The sequence below is a fragment of the Littorina saxatilis genome, linkage group LG7 (genome assembly GCF_037325665.1).
Source record: "Littorina saxatilis isolate snail1 linkage group LG7, US_GU_Lsax_2.0, whole genome shotgun sequence".
Classification (NCBI taxonomy): domain Eukaryota; kingdom Metazoa; phylum Mollusca; class Gastropoda; order Littorinimorpha; family Littorinidae; genus Littorina; species Littorina saxatilis.
In genome coordinates, this window is record NC_090251.1 from 24,487,638 (window position 1) to 24,507,616 (window position 19,979).

The window sequence follows — 19,979 nt, forward strand, 5'->3', positions numbered from 1 at the left end:
AAATCTGATAAAGGCTTACGTCTAAAAATGGAACACCCCACCTACTGACAGTTCCAAGTTCCGAGTACTCAACCAATATAACAAAGAATGAGAGAAAAAAGGCAGGTACAGGTATGGCTAAAATGTCAAAGAAATCATCTCTTAAGAGTGCCGCCCTTAGTATTGACCTGGTGAGTTATTGGCTGGTTAATCAGGTGTACATTTTTAACCTGCCCGCAACTTGCACACAAATCAATATTGGAAGGAGCAGACATACAGTACTGTGGAAAATGACGAAGTAATTCATGTCTGACCTGGTAATGGGGGAGGGTTCAGTGGAGGTTTAATCGCCACAGTCTAATGTTCCATTAAGCAGTGTGATATCCCGCTCTGTTTCTGACTCTCCTACTCCTAGTTAAATAAATGCTACACTCATGATGTTAGCTTATATTGCTATTTCATATGTTACGTGGATTTCCATTGGTCAATTGGGCACCACTGAGCTCAGTGCAAAAGTGATATCGACAACATTTCCGTCGATATCAGTTTTGATATCGACGACCTCTTTATTGCTTCCCCACTTCAAAAACAAAAACACCTAAATTTAAAAACAAACAAATATTCTTTCTTTATTTGGTGTTTTACGTCGTTTTCAACCACGAAGGTTATATCGCGACAGGGAAAGGAGGGAGATGGGATAGAGCCACTTGTCAATTGTTTCTTGTTCACAAAAGCACTAATCAAAAATTTGCTCCAGGGGCTGGCAACGTAATCCAATGTATTACCTTACTGGGAGAATGCAAGTTTCCAGTACAAAGGACTTAACATTTCTTACATACTGCTTGACTAAAATCTTTACAAAAATTGACTACATTCTATACAAGAAACACTTAACAAATGTAAAAAGAGAAACAGAATCCGTTAGTCGCCTCTTATGACATGCCGGGGAGCATCGGGTAAATTCTTCCCCCTAACCCGCGGGGGATACAAACAAATACATATGAAAATGTAATTATCCCAGAATTTAGTTGAGCAAGTGACTAGAGACTTTTTGAAAGAAAAGACATTTAAAAAAAAACCTGAAAAGTACAAGAAAAGAGTAAACAAAAAGGAATAATAATCAGAGGGAGGGATATGGAACAGCCAAAACTGAGACAAATACTTTTGTAATTTCTTTACAGTAAATACAAAATGTCCAGAGAATTAGCAATATATCTAACATTGACTGACTGTGTGATGATATCTTCTGCTATTGGTCTGTTTCGACAGTGATATCAAAATCTCGACCTCCGGTCTCGATTTTGATATCACTGTCTCAACAGATCATAGCATTAGCAGAAGATATCATCACACAGTCCGTCAATATTGGGTAACAATTCACATGTATCTATGCAGGTGTTCACAACACACACACTCACGCAAACACACACACACACACTGGTAGAAAAGGTAACATTCTATAAATTAAAAAAAATGACGGCACCTACAAAGATCATGCACATTAAAGATCAACTTGCACTGTAATAGCAACAGGCATGCACTGCCACTTGACCGCCATCAACTAACTAAATAATAAGAAAGGCGTTTCTTGTTTGTTTGTTCGTTCATGGGCTGAAACTCTCACGCCGAACGTGGGGACGAACTCACGCTGACCGCGGCCAACTGGATACAAATCCAGCGCGCTACCGACTGAGCTACATCCCCGCCCATAAGAAAGGCGTTTCTGCAAATTCCATTTTTTCCTTCACATTTCTCCTTGAATACTTCCAAACTGCTGGTGGCATGACTGCTTGTTTACAGACAGACAACGGCCACACGCCCCATTCAATACGTGATCAATCATCTGTCAACATTTGCCTTGTTCCTTCATTTGCTGCTGGAAAAAGTAGACTTTACACTCTGCTCTATTCTTGGAGCCCTCACAACTCTGGCGATTGAAGTGACGATCAAATTATCTACCCTACAAAAACCGTTGGCTTGCTATCCAGTGCCAAATCATTAATGTTATCTCCGATCATTAACCTCATCTTGGATACTTTTCATGATCTTTTTAGTAGGTTTTAAATGTCTGCTGCCATTTTCTTTCTCCTCCCATGCCCCCTTAAATGGGTTTTAACTTGTCATCACAAATGTTGGAGGAATAAAAAAAAAACCACACACTTGTTCTATGAACTTCAACACTGTGAAAAAAACTAACTTAACCCCACCCTGCTCTGTCCCCAAACAAACAACGGATCATGACGTCCTCCCCCGTTCGATGACATATACAATACAAAACCATTGGATACACTCTTCTACGTACATGATGCAATACATAACAATTCATTATCTCTGAGACTAAAGAAATTCACATGTTCTGTCTTGCCTGTTCCCTTTAGATTCTAGTTCTCCAAAGCCAAACTCTCCCAACCTCCGCACCTATTTTCTTCATCATTCTTTTATTTATATTTATCTGGGAGATTTATATAGCGCTTGATGTTCTCTAGGCGCTTTACATATTAATTTCTGCCGTGTGAGATGGAATTTTTTACACAATATATCACCCATTCACATCGGCCAGTAAATCTCAAGCCATTACGACGAATATTTACTTTTCACGGCCTATTATTTAAAGTCACACGGGTATTTGGTGGATTTTTTTTTATCTATGCCTATACATTTTTGCCAGGAAAGACCCTTTTGTCAATCGTGGGATCTTTAACGTGCACACCCCAATTGTTTCCCTAGTCACAAACCTACTAGGCTTTACTATGTCTCCTGCTACAAACAAATAAACACTCAGACAAACAAACAAACAAACAAATAAACAAACCCTCTCTGTTTTTGTATCCCCTCCCTACTCATTCTTTCCCTAGTCACAAACCTACTTGGCTTTACTATGTCTCCTGCTACAAACAAATAAACACACAGACAAACAAACAAACAAACCCTCTCTGTTTTTGTTATTCTCTCTCTACACATTCTTTGCTACCATCAATATGTAAAACTTTAAGCCTGTCTGCAGAGGAAGACCATTCTTGTTCCCAGTGTGCACACCACCTCCATGTGCCCCCCCCCCCCCCTTTGTGCCCCAATAGTCTGCTACAAGGGGGCAGGGCCGCGTGGTGCAAGGTTGCACAAACAAGAGGAAGAGGAGATTTGCACAAGGGGAGTTGTCGTGGCAACGTTTATCAAGTGTTTCGTCATAATTGATCTCTGATATGCAGACACACCCACCATCTCCCCTCCAAACCTTGGCAGCTCAAAGCGAGCCCAGCACTTGTGTCAGACCATGGACATCATACCCTCCCCCCTCCCCCTCCCAGCACACTTGTGTCAGACAAGGAATACCATAACCTCCTGGTCTGGTCCTGTTCCTGTTTGTGGGAGCAGGCTTCTCATGCAGATTTGTGTCTAGTGATCAGTGTCATTCTGGCACCCGTTCTTAGGGCTGCAGAAATCAACCGGCCCGTCTAACAAGTGATCCTGAAAATAGCCAGTGCGGGGTTCAAATGGTCAGCAAGACAGTTTTGCTTTCTGGCAAGGATACTTAATGATCCACAAAAAAGCCAGTGTGGGGTTCAAATTGTCATCAAGACAGTTTTGCTTTCTGGCAAGGATACTTAATGATCCACAAAAAAGCCAGTGTGGGGTTCAAATTGTCATCAAGACAGTTTTGCTTTCTGGCACGGATACTTAAGTCTTCCACAAAATAGCCAGTGTGTCGGATACTTACCCTCTGCAGTTCAACATCTTTGTCCTGAAGGTTTTGCTCCAAGGTCATCAAGCGTTCTTCTGTCGACTCGTGCCTCTCCTCTGCCTGCAATGCAGAACACTACACGTCACATATTTAATAAGATTGAAACTGGGCTGAGTAATCATATGAAAATGTCAACCAAAAATGGAAAAACAAAACAGATCATATGAAAAAGTGTGTTTATTCATTACAGAAAAAACACAATATATTTTGTGCATGCAGCTACAGCCTACATTGTTCTATGGTTCTGTTCTGTTTCGTTATTTTATCATAACATCATACTTCTTTTCATGGGCACAGTTTATTAAGAGGCTGTACAAAGCAAAAAGGCAGTAAAAGAAAAGGACCTCAGCCTGCATAAGTGTGTGCGCACACACACACACACACACACACACACACACACAACCAAGGGCTAAGTAAACTTTAGCCTCCTTAAATGGTATTTAAGCTCAACAATGAAGGCTACAGAATGTCAAGATAAGAGGCTTTATATGAACATCAGCAACACATACTAATTAAAGGTACTTTATTTTGTGTGTAAACCATTTTGTACTTTACCACAGATCTATTCAGGCTTTTACTGTAGGTTAGAGCATCCTTCCACCTGGACACATACCAAATCTCGACAGCCTGGCTGCTTTCTGTATGGTGGGAATGTTTTGCTCAATTTCAAAATTGGTACCTCTGTTAATCTGTACATTTAATTTAGCACAGCAAGCAAGCTGTTGATTCTAGGTATGTGGTCAAGTGGAAGGATGCTCTCTCACCCCATGTCAAAGCCTGGACAGATATGTTGTCAATGACACCATAGTTTGCACATAAAGGATGATATCTTTAACAAATGTTGAACAATACTTCCACAATCATGCTACATTACTCCTCAAACAAATCCATGAAATCAATGAATAACTCCTGGCTTGAAACTAAACAGAAAGATCCCAACCCAAACCAAAACTGCTCAAAATGACCCCCCAAAAAACAGAAGCTGCATTATATGTAAACCAGTGTCAGTGAAAGTATCACTGCAAAGTCCAGGCATCAACAACCCTTTATTGCTTTGTAACTTTTTTTTCAACCCACTGTCATAAACATCAAGATAAAAATGTCCATGAAAAACGTAATACAAAACGAACAATACTGTCAAAAGCTGGAAGATGAAGTCAGGGGAACGTACACTACAGAATAATGAATAAGAAGTCAAAAGTGTCAGTCTGTGTAAATTAAGATATGTCCAATACTTGACACACTAGGAGGCTACAATACACTGAGAAAAAGAGCTTCACACAGATACACACAGAAACAGTACATGTTTCACGCATCACAATCAATAGAAGATGAAGAGTACAGGGAATCTGTTAGAATTTATTTTCTTCAGCAATTTTATCGAAACAGACATAAAAGTTCCGTCAACTTTCCACATTTTAAGGCAGTTCTTGGAGTTGCCTTTGCCAATGCTGCCGGAATGTCGGTTACATTTTCTGTGATTTTAAAGAAATGTTGGTATTTTGCTGACTACCACATCCCTGGGGATACAACGCTTTTTTGTAAGCAATACGAGAAAGAAAGTTGAAATGGAGCAGGCAGAAAGTTGATCTACTGTGTGCACTTCTACTCAAGTATTATCCAGCTATGCAAACTTCATGCATGTTAAGTCTGAAAAAAAGATACAAACAAGCTCTCATATAATTTTCTTTCTATGTGTTCTTCCTTGTTGATTTATCTCTCTTTGTGCTTCTAAACAATATCCCCCACTTTTCTTTCCTACAATGTAACAGTTTGTCCTAAACAATATCCCCCACTTTTCTTTCCTACAATGTAACTGTTTGTCCTAAACAATATCCCCCACTTTTCTTTCCTACAATGTAACAGTTTGTCCTAAACAATATCCCCCACTTTTCTTTCCTACAATGTAACAATTTGTCCTAAACAATATCCCCCACTTTTCTTTCCTACAATGTAACAGTTTGTCCTAAACAATATCCCCCACTTTTCTTTCCTACAATGTAACTGTTTGTCCTAAACAATATCCCCCACTTTTCTTTCCTACAATGTAACAGTTTGTCCTAAACAATATCCCCCACTTTTCTTTCCTACAATGTAACAATTTGTCCTAAACAATATCCCCCACTTTTCTTTCCTACAATGTAACAGTTTGTCCTAAACAATATCCCCCACTTTTCTTTCCTACAATGTAACAGTTTGTCCTAAACAATCAGTAAAGCACTGCATGCATATACCCCAACCCATCTTCCCCTTTTCTTTAAGTCAGCCGCTGAAAATTATTCATCTCTTTAAAGTAACACTTTAGGTGCAGCTTAGTCTCTTTAATAAAAACAAAAATATAATATATAAAAACAAACCAAGGACTACTACTACGAAGTCCTTGACCCCAACCCATCTTCCCCTTTTCTTTAAGTCAGCCGCTGAAAATTATTCATCTCTTTAAAGTAACACTTTAGGTGCAGCTTAGTCTCTTTAATAAAAACAAAAATATAATATATAAAAACAAACTTAAAAAAATAATACCAAAAAAAAAAAAAGGTTGACCTGCAAGAGTAAAATACATAACTTTTTCCCCCTTCCCACAATGAACAGAAAGCAGCTAGAGTGTTGGTCCTTGTTATGTGTGCAAGTAAAGGAATGCTATTGTCCCATGCAGAAAGCAGGACACATTATTGGTTGTTTACACACATACATGTATTTATATTGTAAAGAAGAAAAGGTCACTCTAATCACATCCTTATACTGACATGGGACATTATAAGATGTTTGATGGGTTGTTGACCGACAAGCTTTTTTGTCGGTCCGAGGGGGAGCATATCGTCTTTTGTTTCATATTTATTAACCAAGGCCGAAGGCCGCGGTCAATAAATATGAAACAAAAGCCGATATGCCCCCCGAGGACCGACAAAATAGCTGGTCTGACAACAAACCACCAAACATCGTTTTTGTCATCATTTTGGCAGTGAGAAAATAAGTGCCAAATCAACACAGGGAGCCATGCTTTGAAACACAAGTTCCGTTTTAATAATACATGTGTTGGTGCCCCAGCACGTTGTTGCAATCAAAGCTGGCGTGTGAAAGCAACTTTTTGTGTTTTGAGTTCATAAAATGTTGCCCAGGATAAGTATGTCAGGTTTGAGGATGCACAGTTCTGTAGGTTCCTCTCAGTATTCCACCCCCTCGGTTTTCAGTTGTAAATATTAAGCTTAGTGATTGAATGTGGAAGCTACGTTGGGTCAAAGGTCACAGAAGATTTGCATCGTGCAGCGAAGGAAAGAATCGCGATCTTGTTTCCGACTCATTGCCTCTTTGTTTTTCATTAGACCTGTCATTCTGCTTGCTCGGCTTTGTTAGATGTTTGCATATCTTGTTGCTATGTTCTTTGCTTTTATTATTATTTCTTATTTGCGCTTCGTTTAGTGATACAATGTCTTATGCACGGGTCAAAATTTGTGTCAGGGGTCACTGAATTGGTTTGACTTGAACTTGACGTTCGTGTTTCTCCGAACGTCTGTGTATCGAAACACAGATACCCGCACTCCATCACTTTGTAAGAAGACAAAACATACCGCTAGGTTTCATTTGTTTGTGATGAATTTATGACCTTTCATGAAGTAGTTTTGTTTTTTTGTTTACTTGTGCCAGTTTGCCAGTTCGTTTTTGGAACTTTGCAAAGCAGTGTCGTCTGTCTAGGTCTGGGGAAACGCCAATGAAAAGAGCGAAAGAATCCCCGAGCGTTTCTATTGGGTTTGCTTTTGATTATCCATGTATAACCTGCTTCCTGCAACTATGGTAACCGGGGATTTATTGCATGGGGAACATGAGATTTATTTCCCAGGTGTTTGTGAATGAAAACTCGTGAAAATGATGACAATATAACTGGACACTGAAAATATCAATATGTTAAACTTTCATGCAGTCGTGAAAATTGTGCTATTATTGCTAGAGATACAAGATTTTAGTGCAAAAAAACCATCAAAAATAATGTCTTTTTCTTCTTTCCATGCACCCCTTCCCACCTTCTCCCTTAGTTATAGATGTCTATGTGTTCAGTCTAAATAAAAGTGAACAGTCTGAGAGAAAAAGGGAATGGATCCACAGGCCATTTCTACAAGACTACTCAAGAAAAAAGTGTCAGTAGGGACGGCTACAAAGCTAACACCAACAGGGAATCAATCTACTTGTATAGGCAGCCAAGAAAACCACAGCATCAAACGTTCACACAGTACGGTATGATGAGAGTAAGATGATACTGCTCTGTACTACGAGGTGTTACTGTACAAGACGCGGGCACACTGAAATACACTGCCCTGGTCATAGTCTCTCTGTGGCCCCGCTGTCAACGTGTGAACATAGCTCATGGGAACATGGATAGATCTGAATACAGCGGATATGAACATGGCAACACAGATGTGAACAAAGCAGCTGTGAACAGGCTAGGTGTGAACACGCTAGGTGTGAACACACACAAAATGTGGACACACTAGATGTGACACACACTAGATGTCAACATAGCAGATGTGACCACACTTGGTGTGAACACACAAAATGTGGACACACTAGATGTGACACACACTAGATGTCAACATAGCAGATGTGACCACACTAGGTGTGAACACAGCAACCTGAACACGGCAGAGGTGAACACATCAGATGTGTCCAACCACTGTGAACACAAGATCTGCAACAAAATTGGCTACAAACGCAACAAAAATATGCGTAGCTAGCAAACCAGAAATGTAGCAGCTATGAATGAACACATAACTGCTGTGAACACATCTGTGCACATGCCGAACAATCCACTGTGAACAGACTGTCTAAGATGTGGATGAGGTAGGCGATTTTCTCCCCTAGCTGATCAATTAAAATATCCATGTTACATAAAGAGTGTTAGCTATTAGTCAGCACAATGCGTGTTAGACACATACTCTGCACATGCACGTGAGTATGTTTGCATTGCCGGTTATCTTTTGTTGAAGGTGTCAGCATACGATGACTCGTGTTTTTCTCTTTAATCAAGATGCACTGACTGAAGACCTCATCAGCTGGCTAATAATTAATTTATCCCTTTCCCCAGTTAACATGGCTTTTGCCCTTCAGTGGACTACTCAATTCACCCCTGGAGACTGACTTTTGCCCTTCAGTGGACTACTCAATTCACCCCTGGAGACTGACTTTTGCCATTGTGCTGGCGGATGGTGGAAAAAACAAGCGTGCCCTGCCTGTGGGTCAGTAAGGGTCATTAAGGGTCAACATGTAGGGGTCACAGTTGACGGGCGAGCCAGCAGGAAACTATGTGGACACAAGACGAGTTACTCACTGCAAGGTACTGTGAGTCAGAGTTGCCGTCCAACTGCTTCCTCTACACAGCACAAGGAAACAGCAATATTGGACACTGGCTGACTGGCTGTGCTTAGAGATACACGTAACCAACCATGCCAGCCACCACAAATCTGTCCAAGTATTAATGTGGAATACAAGCTTCCTTACATTTTGACACATGCCAGGCTTTAACAGCCTGGCGGCTTCCTATGCGCAACTAGAATTTTTTGCTGATTTAATTTCATGTCTGGCACCACGGGAAAATTAATTCAGCAAAATATTTCAACTGTGCATAGGAAGCAGCCAGGCTGTAGTCTGCTAGCTGTGTGTCCAACTGAAGGAATAGCCTTGTCCCATGTAAAACAAAACACAAAAGCCTGGACAGGTCTGTGGTGTCTGAGATGATCGTTCACACGAGAAGGAAGGTATCTTTCATGACAAAAAAAAAGCTGACATACGGTATACAGTAGAAGTTATCCCTGCTCATTGAAATACCAAAGAAGAAGAGAGAGATTTAGTATTTACCTACATGCTACCGAACACATGGCGTATCATGGAAATTGGCCCTACCGAAAATACCAAATGCAATATCAAAAACTGAAATATATGGAGGCTTTCTCAATGTTGTTGGTGAACAGTTGCTGGGGTGGGGGTTGCTGTCCAAAAGCTTGCAGGCCATTGAAACTAGTGCCATAGCAAGCTGTGCAGCGGCAGCAAAGTGTTAATAAAGCAGGAACTGAGCTGACCAATGGCAAGTCTTGAACCCAAAGTGCTGGTCTGACCAATGGCAAGCCTTGAACCAAAAGTGCTGGTCTTGACCAATGGCAAGCCTTGAACCCAAAATGCTGGTCTGACCAATGGCAAGCCTTGAACCAAAAGTGCTGGTCTGACCAATGGCAAGCCTTGAACCCAAAGTGCTGGTCTCACAAATGGCAAGCGTTGTACAAAAAAGAACTCACCTGTGAGAGTGCTTCCATTCGCTGCTGTAGCTCAGCCTCCATGGTAGGCAGAGCCTCTGCTTTGCGCATCGACTGCTGCATCCGCTGCTCTGCTTGCTCCAGCTTCTCCGTCGCTGCCCGCAGCTTCTCTTCCAACTGAAACAAGGAAGGGGTCAAGGATCACACACTGATACACAGCTCAAGGTCGCATGAACAGAAACAGAGGTAATGGCAATATGCTGACAAACTGGTAAATGTCATGCCAACCGATACAGGGGTCAAGATCATACAGCCGAAGATCACGAAAACAGAAACAGGGGTCAAGGTCACATAGCAACATACAGCTGAAGTTCATGTCAAGGATGCAGGAAGACTGACCAGTATTATTTGAAACTTAGCAGCAAAGGGTAAAAGACAATCTTCTCAGGTCAAATGAAAGCTGCACTTTGAAAAAAAATAATTTGAACACAAAAAACATACCGCTTTTATTTGAGCATCCTTCATGGCCACTTCGTTCTCCAACTTGTCGTTGAAGTCGTGCACGGAGGTAGATTCTCGCTGAGCGTTGAGGTATCGCTTCTCTAGCGTGGCTATCCTCTCCTCCTGGTCCTCTTTCTGGGCCTGGGACTGAAACACAAAGAACACAGTGTTACACATATTGAAACACACGCAATACAATGTAACTGAGATTGAACTATAAAAAACAGCAGCGAACAATGAACTTCTGAACAACTGAAAAATTCAACAGTGAATTCCTTGCAAAACCATCAAAGATCTTTGTTTTCTTCTGCGTTCATGCAACTCCCATGTACATTAGTGTTTTTAACCCTCGGTCACATCAACCAATCATTTTGGATCTCTCGACTTGATACCACCTACACGACACTTTGACCTCTAAACAAATTTGTCTTTTATTTTCAGGAGCTTCAATCTGGAAATACCTTCCCTCAATCCTGAAATCTTTCCAATTAATAAAAAAAAAACTCAATAAAGTATTTCATAAACATTTGATGAACACCTGTTTCACTGAAGACATCTCTGCAAAACAATCCCATACGTTTGCTTTATAAATGAGACCAGCAAGCACCGTAGTCTGGCCTAATTAATTACGTTCATTAACCCCAAAGGTCACACATGCGTAACACCTCTCCCACCTGCCCCGATACCACCAACGAGATGACATCGTTGTCACCTGCAGGCTGCAGATCTCATCAAAGGGCTGTCTAATTACACCTGTCACTACAGATTGCATAACCTCTACCTGTCTAATTACCAAGCAATCTAATCACTATGGTCATCATGAGCACACAGGTGATAAAATGTCAGCGTGACCTCAATTGTTGCTTGGCACAACATTGACAATATACTTAGGTTTACCTGTGCAGTTCCTGCTTAGCTTCATAAATGGAAACAACAAACCCTATCGAGACACTTTTTCACCTTTTTTTTGTTTTGTACAATGGACACATCCACCCCTCTGTAATTTTACCTCCATTTTAAGACTCCCTCCTTTTTAAGACTCCCTCCTTTTTAAGACCTGATTTTCGAATAGTTTTGAAGGTCTGAAAAGGGGGGGGGGTGGGTCCACTATACCATGCCAACTCTCCACACTAGGTCAGGTGTTGACTGCATGCTACAGAAAAGACCAACCTCTCTCAAGTCCCTGGACAGTTTGACCAGCTGTTCCTGAGCCTTGGACAGTTCTTTCTGCGTGGTGGTCAAGCTTTCCTCCAGCTCTGTGCAGCGGTTGGTCAGCTCTAGAACGCGTGTTCTGGATGAGGTCAGCTCCGAGTTCTGTTTCTCCACTGTCTCCTGCAGATCCATGACACGTGTCACGTCCGAGTCAGGGTCTATGGAGCCGTTGGACAAGCGCTGTGGAAAAATACAAGAAATAGGTCACGGTCAGTTTAATGTAACTTCCCTTTCTGGAATGAGAAATGAGACTGAAAGTGAAACAGGCAGTGTGAACAAGAGAATTAGATCATTGTGTGTCTGTTACTACTTTCCCTTCTGGAACGAGAAATGAGACTGAAATCAGGCAGTGTGAACAAGAACCAGATATGGATCTTCTGTTAACAAAGATGTTAAGAGCTGGCAAATAGTCTTATTATGAAAAATATAACTCAAGAAAAAAGAAAAAGAAAAAAAAAAGCAGTCAAAACGAGCGTCTAGACGTACCTTAGGATGTGCCTGTGCTGCGTTCTGCCCCTCCCCATCCCCAGCCGTTGCGTTGTCCAGCGAGGAAGACTTGGTGACTCCGCCTGGCCGCGTCTCATCCACACTGCCGCTGGAATGACGCGACTTGGTCTGCTGCTCCCGCATCGTGAACAACTGAAACATAGCCCACGTTCACATGTCATAATTAAGCAGCCCTTTTAAGGGGGGGAAAAAAAAGCAAAAAGTTCTGCTTTACATAAGAAAAGAGTTGTGCACAAGAAATGAAGACCTGTGACTGCAAAAAGAAACAGTAAATCCACCCCCCCCCCCCCCAAAAAAAAACAAAAAAAAAAACAAAACCCTGTCAACTTTTACACATTATTGGAAAAACATTAGTTGACTTGCTCTAACTTGAAAACATTTATATTTTTGTGCATGGCATGTTCAGATGCAAATTTTCTAAACAATGGCATGCACGTGCCTCTTTTGTCATGTTTAGGCTTCTTACTATGAGCAATGACAGACATACCAATGCAGTGAAAGAAGGGGGGGATAAGGCACAGGGGTGGGGGGGGGGAGAGAAGACAGAGAGGGGGGAGGAAGAGAGAGAGAGAGAGAGAGAGAGAGAGAGAGAGAGAGAGAGAGAGAGAGAGAGAGAGAGAGAGAGAGAGAGAGAGAGAGAGAGAGAATGGCATTGAGAATTCTTTTTTAAACAAGTGAATAACCACATTAATGCCAATCCACTAATAGAGAAGTGGGGTGGGGGTAAGAAGAGAGAGAGAGAGAGAGAGAGAGAGAGAGAGAGAGAGAGAGAGAGAGAGAGAGAGAGAGACTGACCTTTTATGTGTGTGTTGGGGGTGGGGGGAGAAAAAAAATCAGAGGTATTCGGGTAAGGGGACAAGATGAGTGCACCCTGCCGCCTGCTCTTTGAAAGGAAAACCAGAATTGTTTCCATTTTCCTTTTTCCCCACACAATAAAGCAGTGAGGCAAGCAGCACGAGCCACACAAGTACAGACAGCGTCATAGCAATCTGCCTAATGAGGACCGGCTGTCTCCCTTGTCCTAATGATGCTCTCCTGTCATCATTTATTGATACACTCAAAGCCTGGCTTAAGGGCACCAACACACAGTGGTGTGTGATTGACACAGAACACCCTGCCTGCACTCTGACCAAACCCTCGTCATGGCTACAAGCTTGACCCTCACTCTTACCCACCAGGCAATGGTCAGTGCCCTGGTGGTGGTGTCCTGCCTGCAGCTGACCAAACCCTTGTCATGGCTACAAGCTTGACCCTCACTCTTATCCAACAGGCAGTGGTCAGTGCTGACCAAAACCTCACCATGGCAACATGGTTGATCCTCACTCTTATCTAACAGGCAGTGGTCAGTGCCATGGTGGTGTCCTGCCTGACTGCTGACCCAAACCTGGTCATGGCTACAAGGTTGATCCTCACTCTTATCCAACAGGCAGTGGTCAGTGCCATGGTGGTGTCCTGCCTGACTGCTGACCCAAACCTGGTCATGGCTACAAGGTTGATCCTCACTCTTATCCAACAGGCAGTGGTCAGTGCCATGGTGGTGTCCTGCCTGACTGCTGACCCAAACCTGGTCATGGCTACAAGGTTGATCCTCACTCTTATCCAACAGACAGTGGTCAGTGCCCTGGGGCCAGTTTCATAAGATAGCAGTGAACCGACTGACAGTATGAACCCCTATCATAGACGAAACCCACTTGAACGGGTCGTACCACCACACAGAACTGAATTGTATAATAAGTCATTTGTTCCCAGCACTACCCGAACATGGAATTCTCTACCAGATAATATCAAATTAACAAAATCAATTAGCCAGTTTAAACAGTTTTTATGTTGTTCAGATAGTAAAGTTCCTCCTCAATATTATTATGGCAAGAGAAAAGACGGAATTATACACTGCAGACTAAGATTAGAAATGAGCGATTTAAATGATGATATGGTGAAACGCCACTTAAGTGATAACCCGACTTGTCAGTGCGGATATCAAAATGAAAATGTTGAACATTATTTATTATTTTGTAGTAATTACGATGATGTCCGAAGACTAACTATACACACATTACCGAATGATCATCAAAATGTACAATGTTTATTGTTTGGTCTGCCAAACCTACGTCTTACCGAAAACATTGAAATATTCGAAAAGGTACATAGCTTTATAAGGTTAAGTGATAGATTTTGCTTACCCTGTGGTCACCATGTCAATGATCCAGTATTTGATTATTGGCAGGTCATGCTGTTTTACGTTTTTACTGAAGGTCAAGTTTTGAGTAAATCTTTTTATTAAAGGTTTTTCTGTGTATTCACATGACTAACCTCAGCTTAATTAGTTTGTACGACAATGCAAATGAAATTTTTGCTGCTGCAGTAGCATTGATCTAGCAAGTCTGTGAAAGTCTCTCATCGTCTCTCTGACCCCCCCCCCCCCCACCCCCCCCCCACTCCCCCCACCCCACCCCCCACCCCACTCCCCCCCCCACCCCACTCCTATCTAGATGTACATATTTATAACCACACTTAATATAAGCTTAGCTTGTTGTGTGGCCACAAATGTTTATATCGTATATACATGCCACTCTGTATTTCATCAATAAAATCTTGTTAAAAAAACAAAACAAGAAGGGCAAAGCCCATACGACTCACATGCTTGACCTTGACCTTTACATGACCTTGACCTTCAGGGTCAAGATCAAATAACTAAACCTAGCAATGACATCATACACTAAGAACTGCTTTACACATTTTTCCTACCAAAATACATGTGACCTTGACCCAAGGTCAAGGTCATCCAAGGTCATGCAACACAAAGCTGTTAATTCAAGACATAGGAAGTACAATGGTGCTTATTGGCTCTTTCTACCATGAGATATGGTCACTTTTAGTGGTTCACTACCTTATTTTGGTCACATTTCATAAGGGTCAAAGTGACCTTGACCTTGATCATATGTGACCAAATGTGTCTCATGATGAAAGCATAACATGTGCCCCACATAATTTTTAAGTTTGAAACATCTTGCCAAATTTGGTACTGATAGACTGAATAGTGTCCAAGAAATATCCAACGTTAAAGTTTTCCGGACGGACGTCCGGACGGACGGGGGGGACGGACGGACGGACGACTCGGGTGAGTACATAGACTCATTTTTGCTTCGCATGTGAGTCAAAAACCGACTGACAGTCGATCGACTGCCCAGTCGATCGACTGTGGTTGATCGCCGGGTCACCGAAAAGCGCGTTTCATGAGCGAATCACTGTCACCTGCGGACAACCGCAGTCGACCGACTGTACAGTAATCCGAATGACCAAGTCGAGGGCTAAATTTAGCAACATTACCACTTCCATTTGCTCATTCGCACGTGGAAATGGCCGATTTCGAAGAAAAAACTTGTCTCGGCCCGCTCAAAATAACAATGACCGAGACTTTCAGTAATTCCTTCGCGTGACGTCTAACCCTCTTACGCCATAATGTGACGTCTTCAAGACATAACCCTGACTTGTCTCCTGGATTACTGCGTACTGATAGATACATTTCGAAGAACAATCACAAGCAGGGTTTTTTTGTTCTAAAATTCAAGGACTTTTCAAGGACTTTCAAGACCTTCTGAAGAGAAAATCAAGCACCCTCTTACCTTCAAAGCTCGCAATGAAACACTCGCTAGTTATTATACCCTCTTCCCGCACGCCGATTTAAATCATTGGATGTTCAAAAACTAATGATAAGCACCATTTTTCATTTCCTTTGATGAGCATCTGGTGTTGTGCACCGGCCATGTGGCTTTTCAAGGCGGCTTCTCCCATGCTCGAAATGTCTTTTTTACACACGAAGCATCGCGCATGATGTTTTGATTTATCCGATGCTTCTACAAGCCAAGCTTTGTATTTTGCATTGGCAAGCCATTGACGATTGAAGACGCAGTTGCCTTTCCCCATTTTCCACGCTAAGACACAGGAAGAGATATAAAAATGCCACTGCGGTTCTCCGCGTCTGCAAACTATTAGTCATTCCTTAGTTGTTTCCCTTGCCAACTTCCGGGAAGGGAAGCAACTACGGGTGACTAGTAATAGTTAGTTCGTCTGCTTTCGTTTTCACTCGATCTTTTATTCTCCCAAAATGTGTGTACTGTATTTGACGAAAAAAAAAGGGGGTTGCACGCTGACGAAATGTATAGGCAACAATTTGGAAAAATCAAGTACTTTTCAATGACTATTTAACAAAACTCTATTTTCAAGCACTTTTCAAGGCCTGGAAAAGGTTTTCCAATTTTCAAGGAGTTTTCCAGGGTTCAAGGACTCTGTACGAACCCTGCACAAGGTTTGGCTCACAATGCAAAAAAATGTGAGCATTCTGCCATTGACTGTGCGGATAATTACATATATTTTTAGTTTACCGCAGTAAGCCGAACACAGTGTTGGGGGGAGAGCATCACCGTGTTTGGCCGACTTCCGGTGAGAAACCCGATAACGTCGGATTACTGTGGTTCTCTCGGACAACTGCAGTTGGTCGACTGTGTTTCTCGCTTATGAAACTGGCCCCAGGTGGTGTCCTGCCTGCACCCTGACCAAAACCTCGTCATGGCTACAAGGTTTATCCTCACTCTTATCAAACAGGCAGTGGTCAATGCTGTGGTGGGTAGGGGCAGGTTGGTCAGTGAGGCTGATGGGGCCGAATTTGACCACTGACCAATTTCACCCGTTTTGTGTGATCCCACAATGAGAGACTCCACAATAGGCATCACTAACCATCTCCTTCACACAACATACTCTGCAAGCTTCTATATGTGCTCTTTGGATAGATCCAAAAGGAGAACATCCGACATGCCATTTTTCTAAAGGGATACATCCATTATGTTTTCTTTCTTCTCGATTTGGAGAGTTTTTTGGAGAAAAAAATAAAGCGTCGTTATGATTGCCGTGAGTGAGTAGCAGGTTGTTCCCAGGGCATTCAATTCCTTGTATTTGAATAATAAAATCAAATGCCTAGCTGGATCACTGATACTGGGCTCTAAGGACCAAGACACTGTTGTAACAGGCTCCAGTGTTGAATACTGGGCTCTAAGGACCAAGACACTGTTGTAACGGGCTCCAGTGTTGAATACTGGGCTCTAAGGACCCAGACACTGTTGTAACAGGCTCCAGTGTTGAATACTGGGCTCCAAGGACCAAGACACTGTTGTAACAGGCTCCAGTGTTGAATACTGGGCTCTAAGTACCAAGACACTGTTGTAACAGGCGCCAGTGTTGAATACTGGGCTCTAAGGACCAAGACACTGTTGTAACAGGCGCCAGTGTTGAATACTGGGCTCTAAGGACCAAGACACTGTTGCAACAGGCTCCAGTGTTGAATACTGGGCTCCAAGGACCAAGACACTGTTGTAACAGGCTCCAGTGTTGAATACTGGGCTCTAAGGACCAAGACACTGTTGTAACAGGCTCCAGTGTTGAATACTGGGCTCTAAGGACCAAGACACTGTTGTAACAGGCGCCAGTGTTGAATACTGGGCTCTAAGGACCAAGACACTGTTGTAACAGGCGCCAGTGTTGAATACTGGGCTCTAAGGACCAAGACACTGTTCTAACAGGCTCCAGTGTTGAATACTGGGCTCTAAGGACCCTGTACATCTAAAAACAACAATTATCATGGTAGCCGCTGTTCACACCTCTAAACATCAGGTCTTTAGCCCTGATCGGCTCATGTGACTCCCTTGTCATGCAGTCAGGACAACTTGGCCAAAGGTCAGCACATAGCACATCCCAACACTGGCAATGGGAGGGAGGGGGGGGGGGGAAGAACCAAAGAGGGGTGGGGGAAAGGGGTGAGGTAAACTGAGAGAAAACAATATTTCCTCTTTGTCAGGAGAGAGAGAGAGAGAGAGAGAGAGAGAGAAGAGGGGGGAGAGAGAGGAGGGGGGGGGAGAGAGAGAGGAGGGGGGGAGAGAGAGAGGAGGGGGGGGAGAGAGAGAGGAGGGGGGGGGGGGGGGAGAGATGAAATGGGGCAGATGGGAAGGGGAGGGGGGTGGGGGTGGTAGAATAAAAAGAGAGCACACAATATTGCCTCATCACTGATCAGAGAAGAGAGAGAGAGAGAGAGAGAGAGAGAGAGAGAGAGAGAGAGAGAGAGAGAGAGAGAGAGAGAGAGCAAAGAGTGTGGTGGTGGGTGGGGCGGTTTAGGGTAGAATGCAAGAGAGCAAACAATATTGTCCCTTCATCAACCTCATACTCCATGCAGGGGGAGAACCCCAAGGGGGACAACTTGCGTTTTGTGGCACCAAGGGCGATAACGCATGCAGAGCACTGCCCTCTTACTACTACTACTGGGGATGGGAAAAGCCATGGGGGCGCCGGTTATTCCATCCAGACAAAGGATGGACACATTTAGTCCTCATTTCCGGGGAGGACGGGAATGAAGGGAACTGACCAAAAAGAAGAGGTACAACAGATCAGCTACCCCCCCCCCCCCCAAAAAAAAAAGAAAAAAAAAAGAGAGAAACCAAAAAAAAAAAGAGAGAGAGAGAGAGAGATAGGGAGAATGGACACAATTTAGTTTCCATTTTGTGTGAGTGTGTGTGCGGGTGTGTGTGTGGGGTGTGTGTGCGCGTGCGTGCGTGCGTGTGTGTGAGAGAGAGAGAGGCAGGGGGTGGTGAGGGAGGTTGTACACTTTCTTTCTTTCTTTCTTTATTTGGTGTTTAACGTCGTTTTCAACCATTCAAGGTTATATCGCGACGGAGGTTGTACACGACTGAGAAGGATGATAGAAGTTAGTGGAAAGGGCAGGGCCTAGGGAGAGGGTGATGGTGGCGGATGATGATGAGGAAAACAGAGAAGAACGTGCTGAACGTGCTGAGAATGTGTGACAGTAGCGTCAGAGTGTGTGAGTGTTTCGTCATCCATTGATCTGTCAGACTGATCGTCTGTCATGCTGTATGACGCCAGCATTAGTCTGCCCAGTACATCCCACATTACCAATGCCACTAATGCCCCAAGTATGCAAATGCCAGATGCTCATGAAAGGACTGCCATACCATACCGCGGTGGCATGGCAAACAGTTCGGACAGACAGACAAACGGACACACACAACCAACAAATATATCTCTCTACTCTCTCTGTCTCTGAGTTCTGAGTTCTCTCTTTGTGTGCTCCTCCCTAGGACAGATTGTAAGAAAAAGCCCAGCCCTAAATCTGAAATCTTGTCAAATGAAGTTCAGTTCAGTTCGATATCTCTCTCTCTCCGCCCCCTCCCCCCCCCCCCCCTTTCTCTCTCTCTCTCCCTCTCACCTCTTCCTTCCTTTGAACTGTATGAATTTTTACATTCTTGTGATTCTCCTGTGTTCTCCCCCACTGAAATGAGCTGAAGGTTCATACTAACTAAAATGTGTCAGTGTCACTTTTTCTTCCCCAATCAGAGTAACACTTTATTCTTGTTAACTGTGGCACAACAGTGTATTCAATTCAAATTCAGACACACACGCTCTCACAAACAGACAGACACACAAACACAAACATACACATCACTGAGCCTGAGGGCACATAGTTCCTAATTGTCGCTTGGGTTCGATCCCGTGTTCGGCGTTGGATTTATTTCCCGGGGTCAACTGGATGCTGACACTTCTATTTGTCTGAAAATCCCAATGTGCAAGCTTGCGCACGGCAAAGATCCCAAGCTCATAGAAAAAGTCTCAGGGCTTGAAAAACAAATACACGCATGCAGAGAAAAAAGAGTCTGTCACTGTCAGGTATTCCTGTACGACAGTCAGTCAAGCAAAAACAAAAATAATCTTCTTAAACCAACCTAATCAACACAGATTTTTAG

At 43.0% G+C, this 19,979-nt stretch overlaps 1 protein-coding gene across 4 annotated transcripts in view; it reads right to left on the minus strand.

Annotated features, from left to right (window-relative positions):
* The window catches only part of LOC138970994 (liprin-alpha-1-like), an 89,730-nt gene that overhangs the window by 34,088 nt on the left and 35,663 nt on the right, over positions 1-19,979 (minus strand). For all 4 annotated transcript variants that reach the window (XM_070343590.1, XM_070343589.1, XM_070343588.1 and 1 more), the window contains exons 5-9: positions 12,157-12,309; positions 11,629-11,850; positions 10,459-10,605; positions 10,000-10,134; positions 3,695-3,778 (exon numbers count right to left, since the gene is read on the minus strand). In XM_070343590.1, the coding sequence (XP_070199691.1) occupies positions 3,695-3,778; positions 10,000-10,134; positions 10,459-10,605; positions 11,629-11,850; positions 12,157-12,309 (741 nt within the window). The remainder of the gene's footprint in view (positions 1-3,694; positions 3,779-9,999; positions 10,135-10,458; positions 10,606-11,628; positions 11,851-12,156; positions 12,310-19,979) is intronic.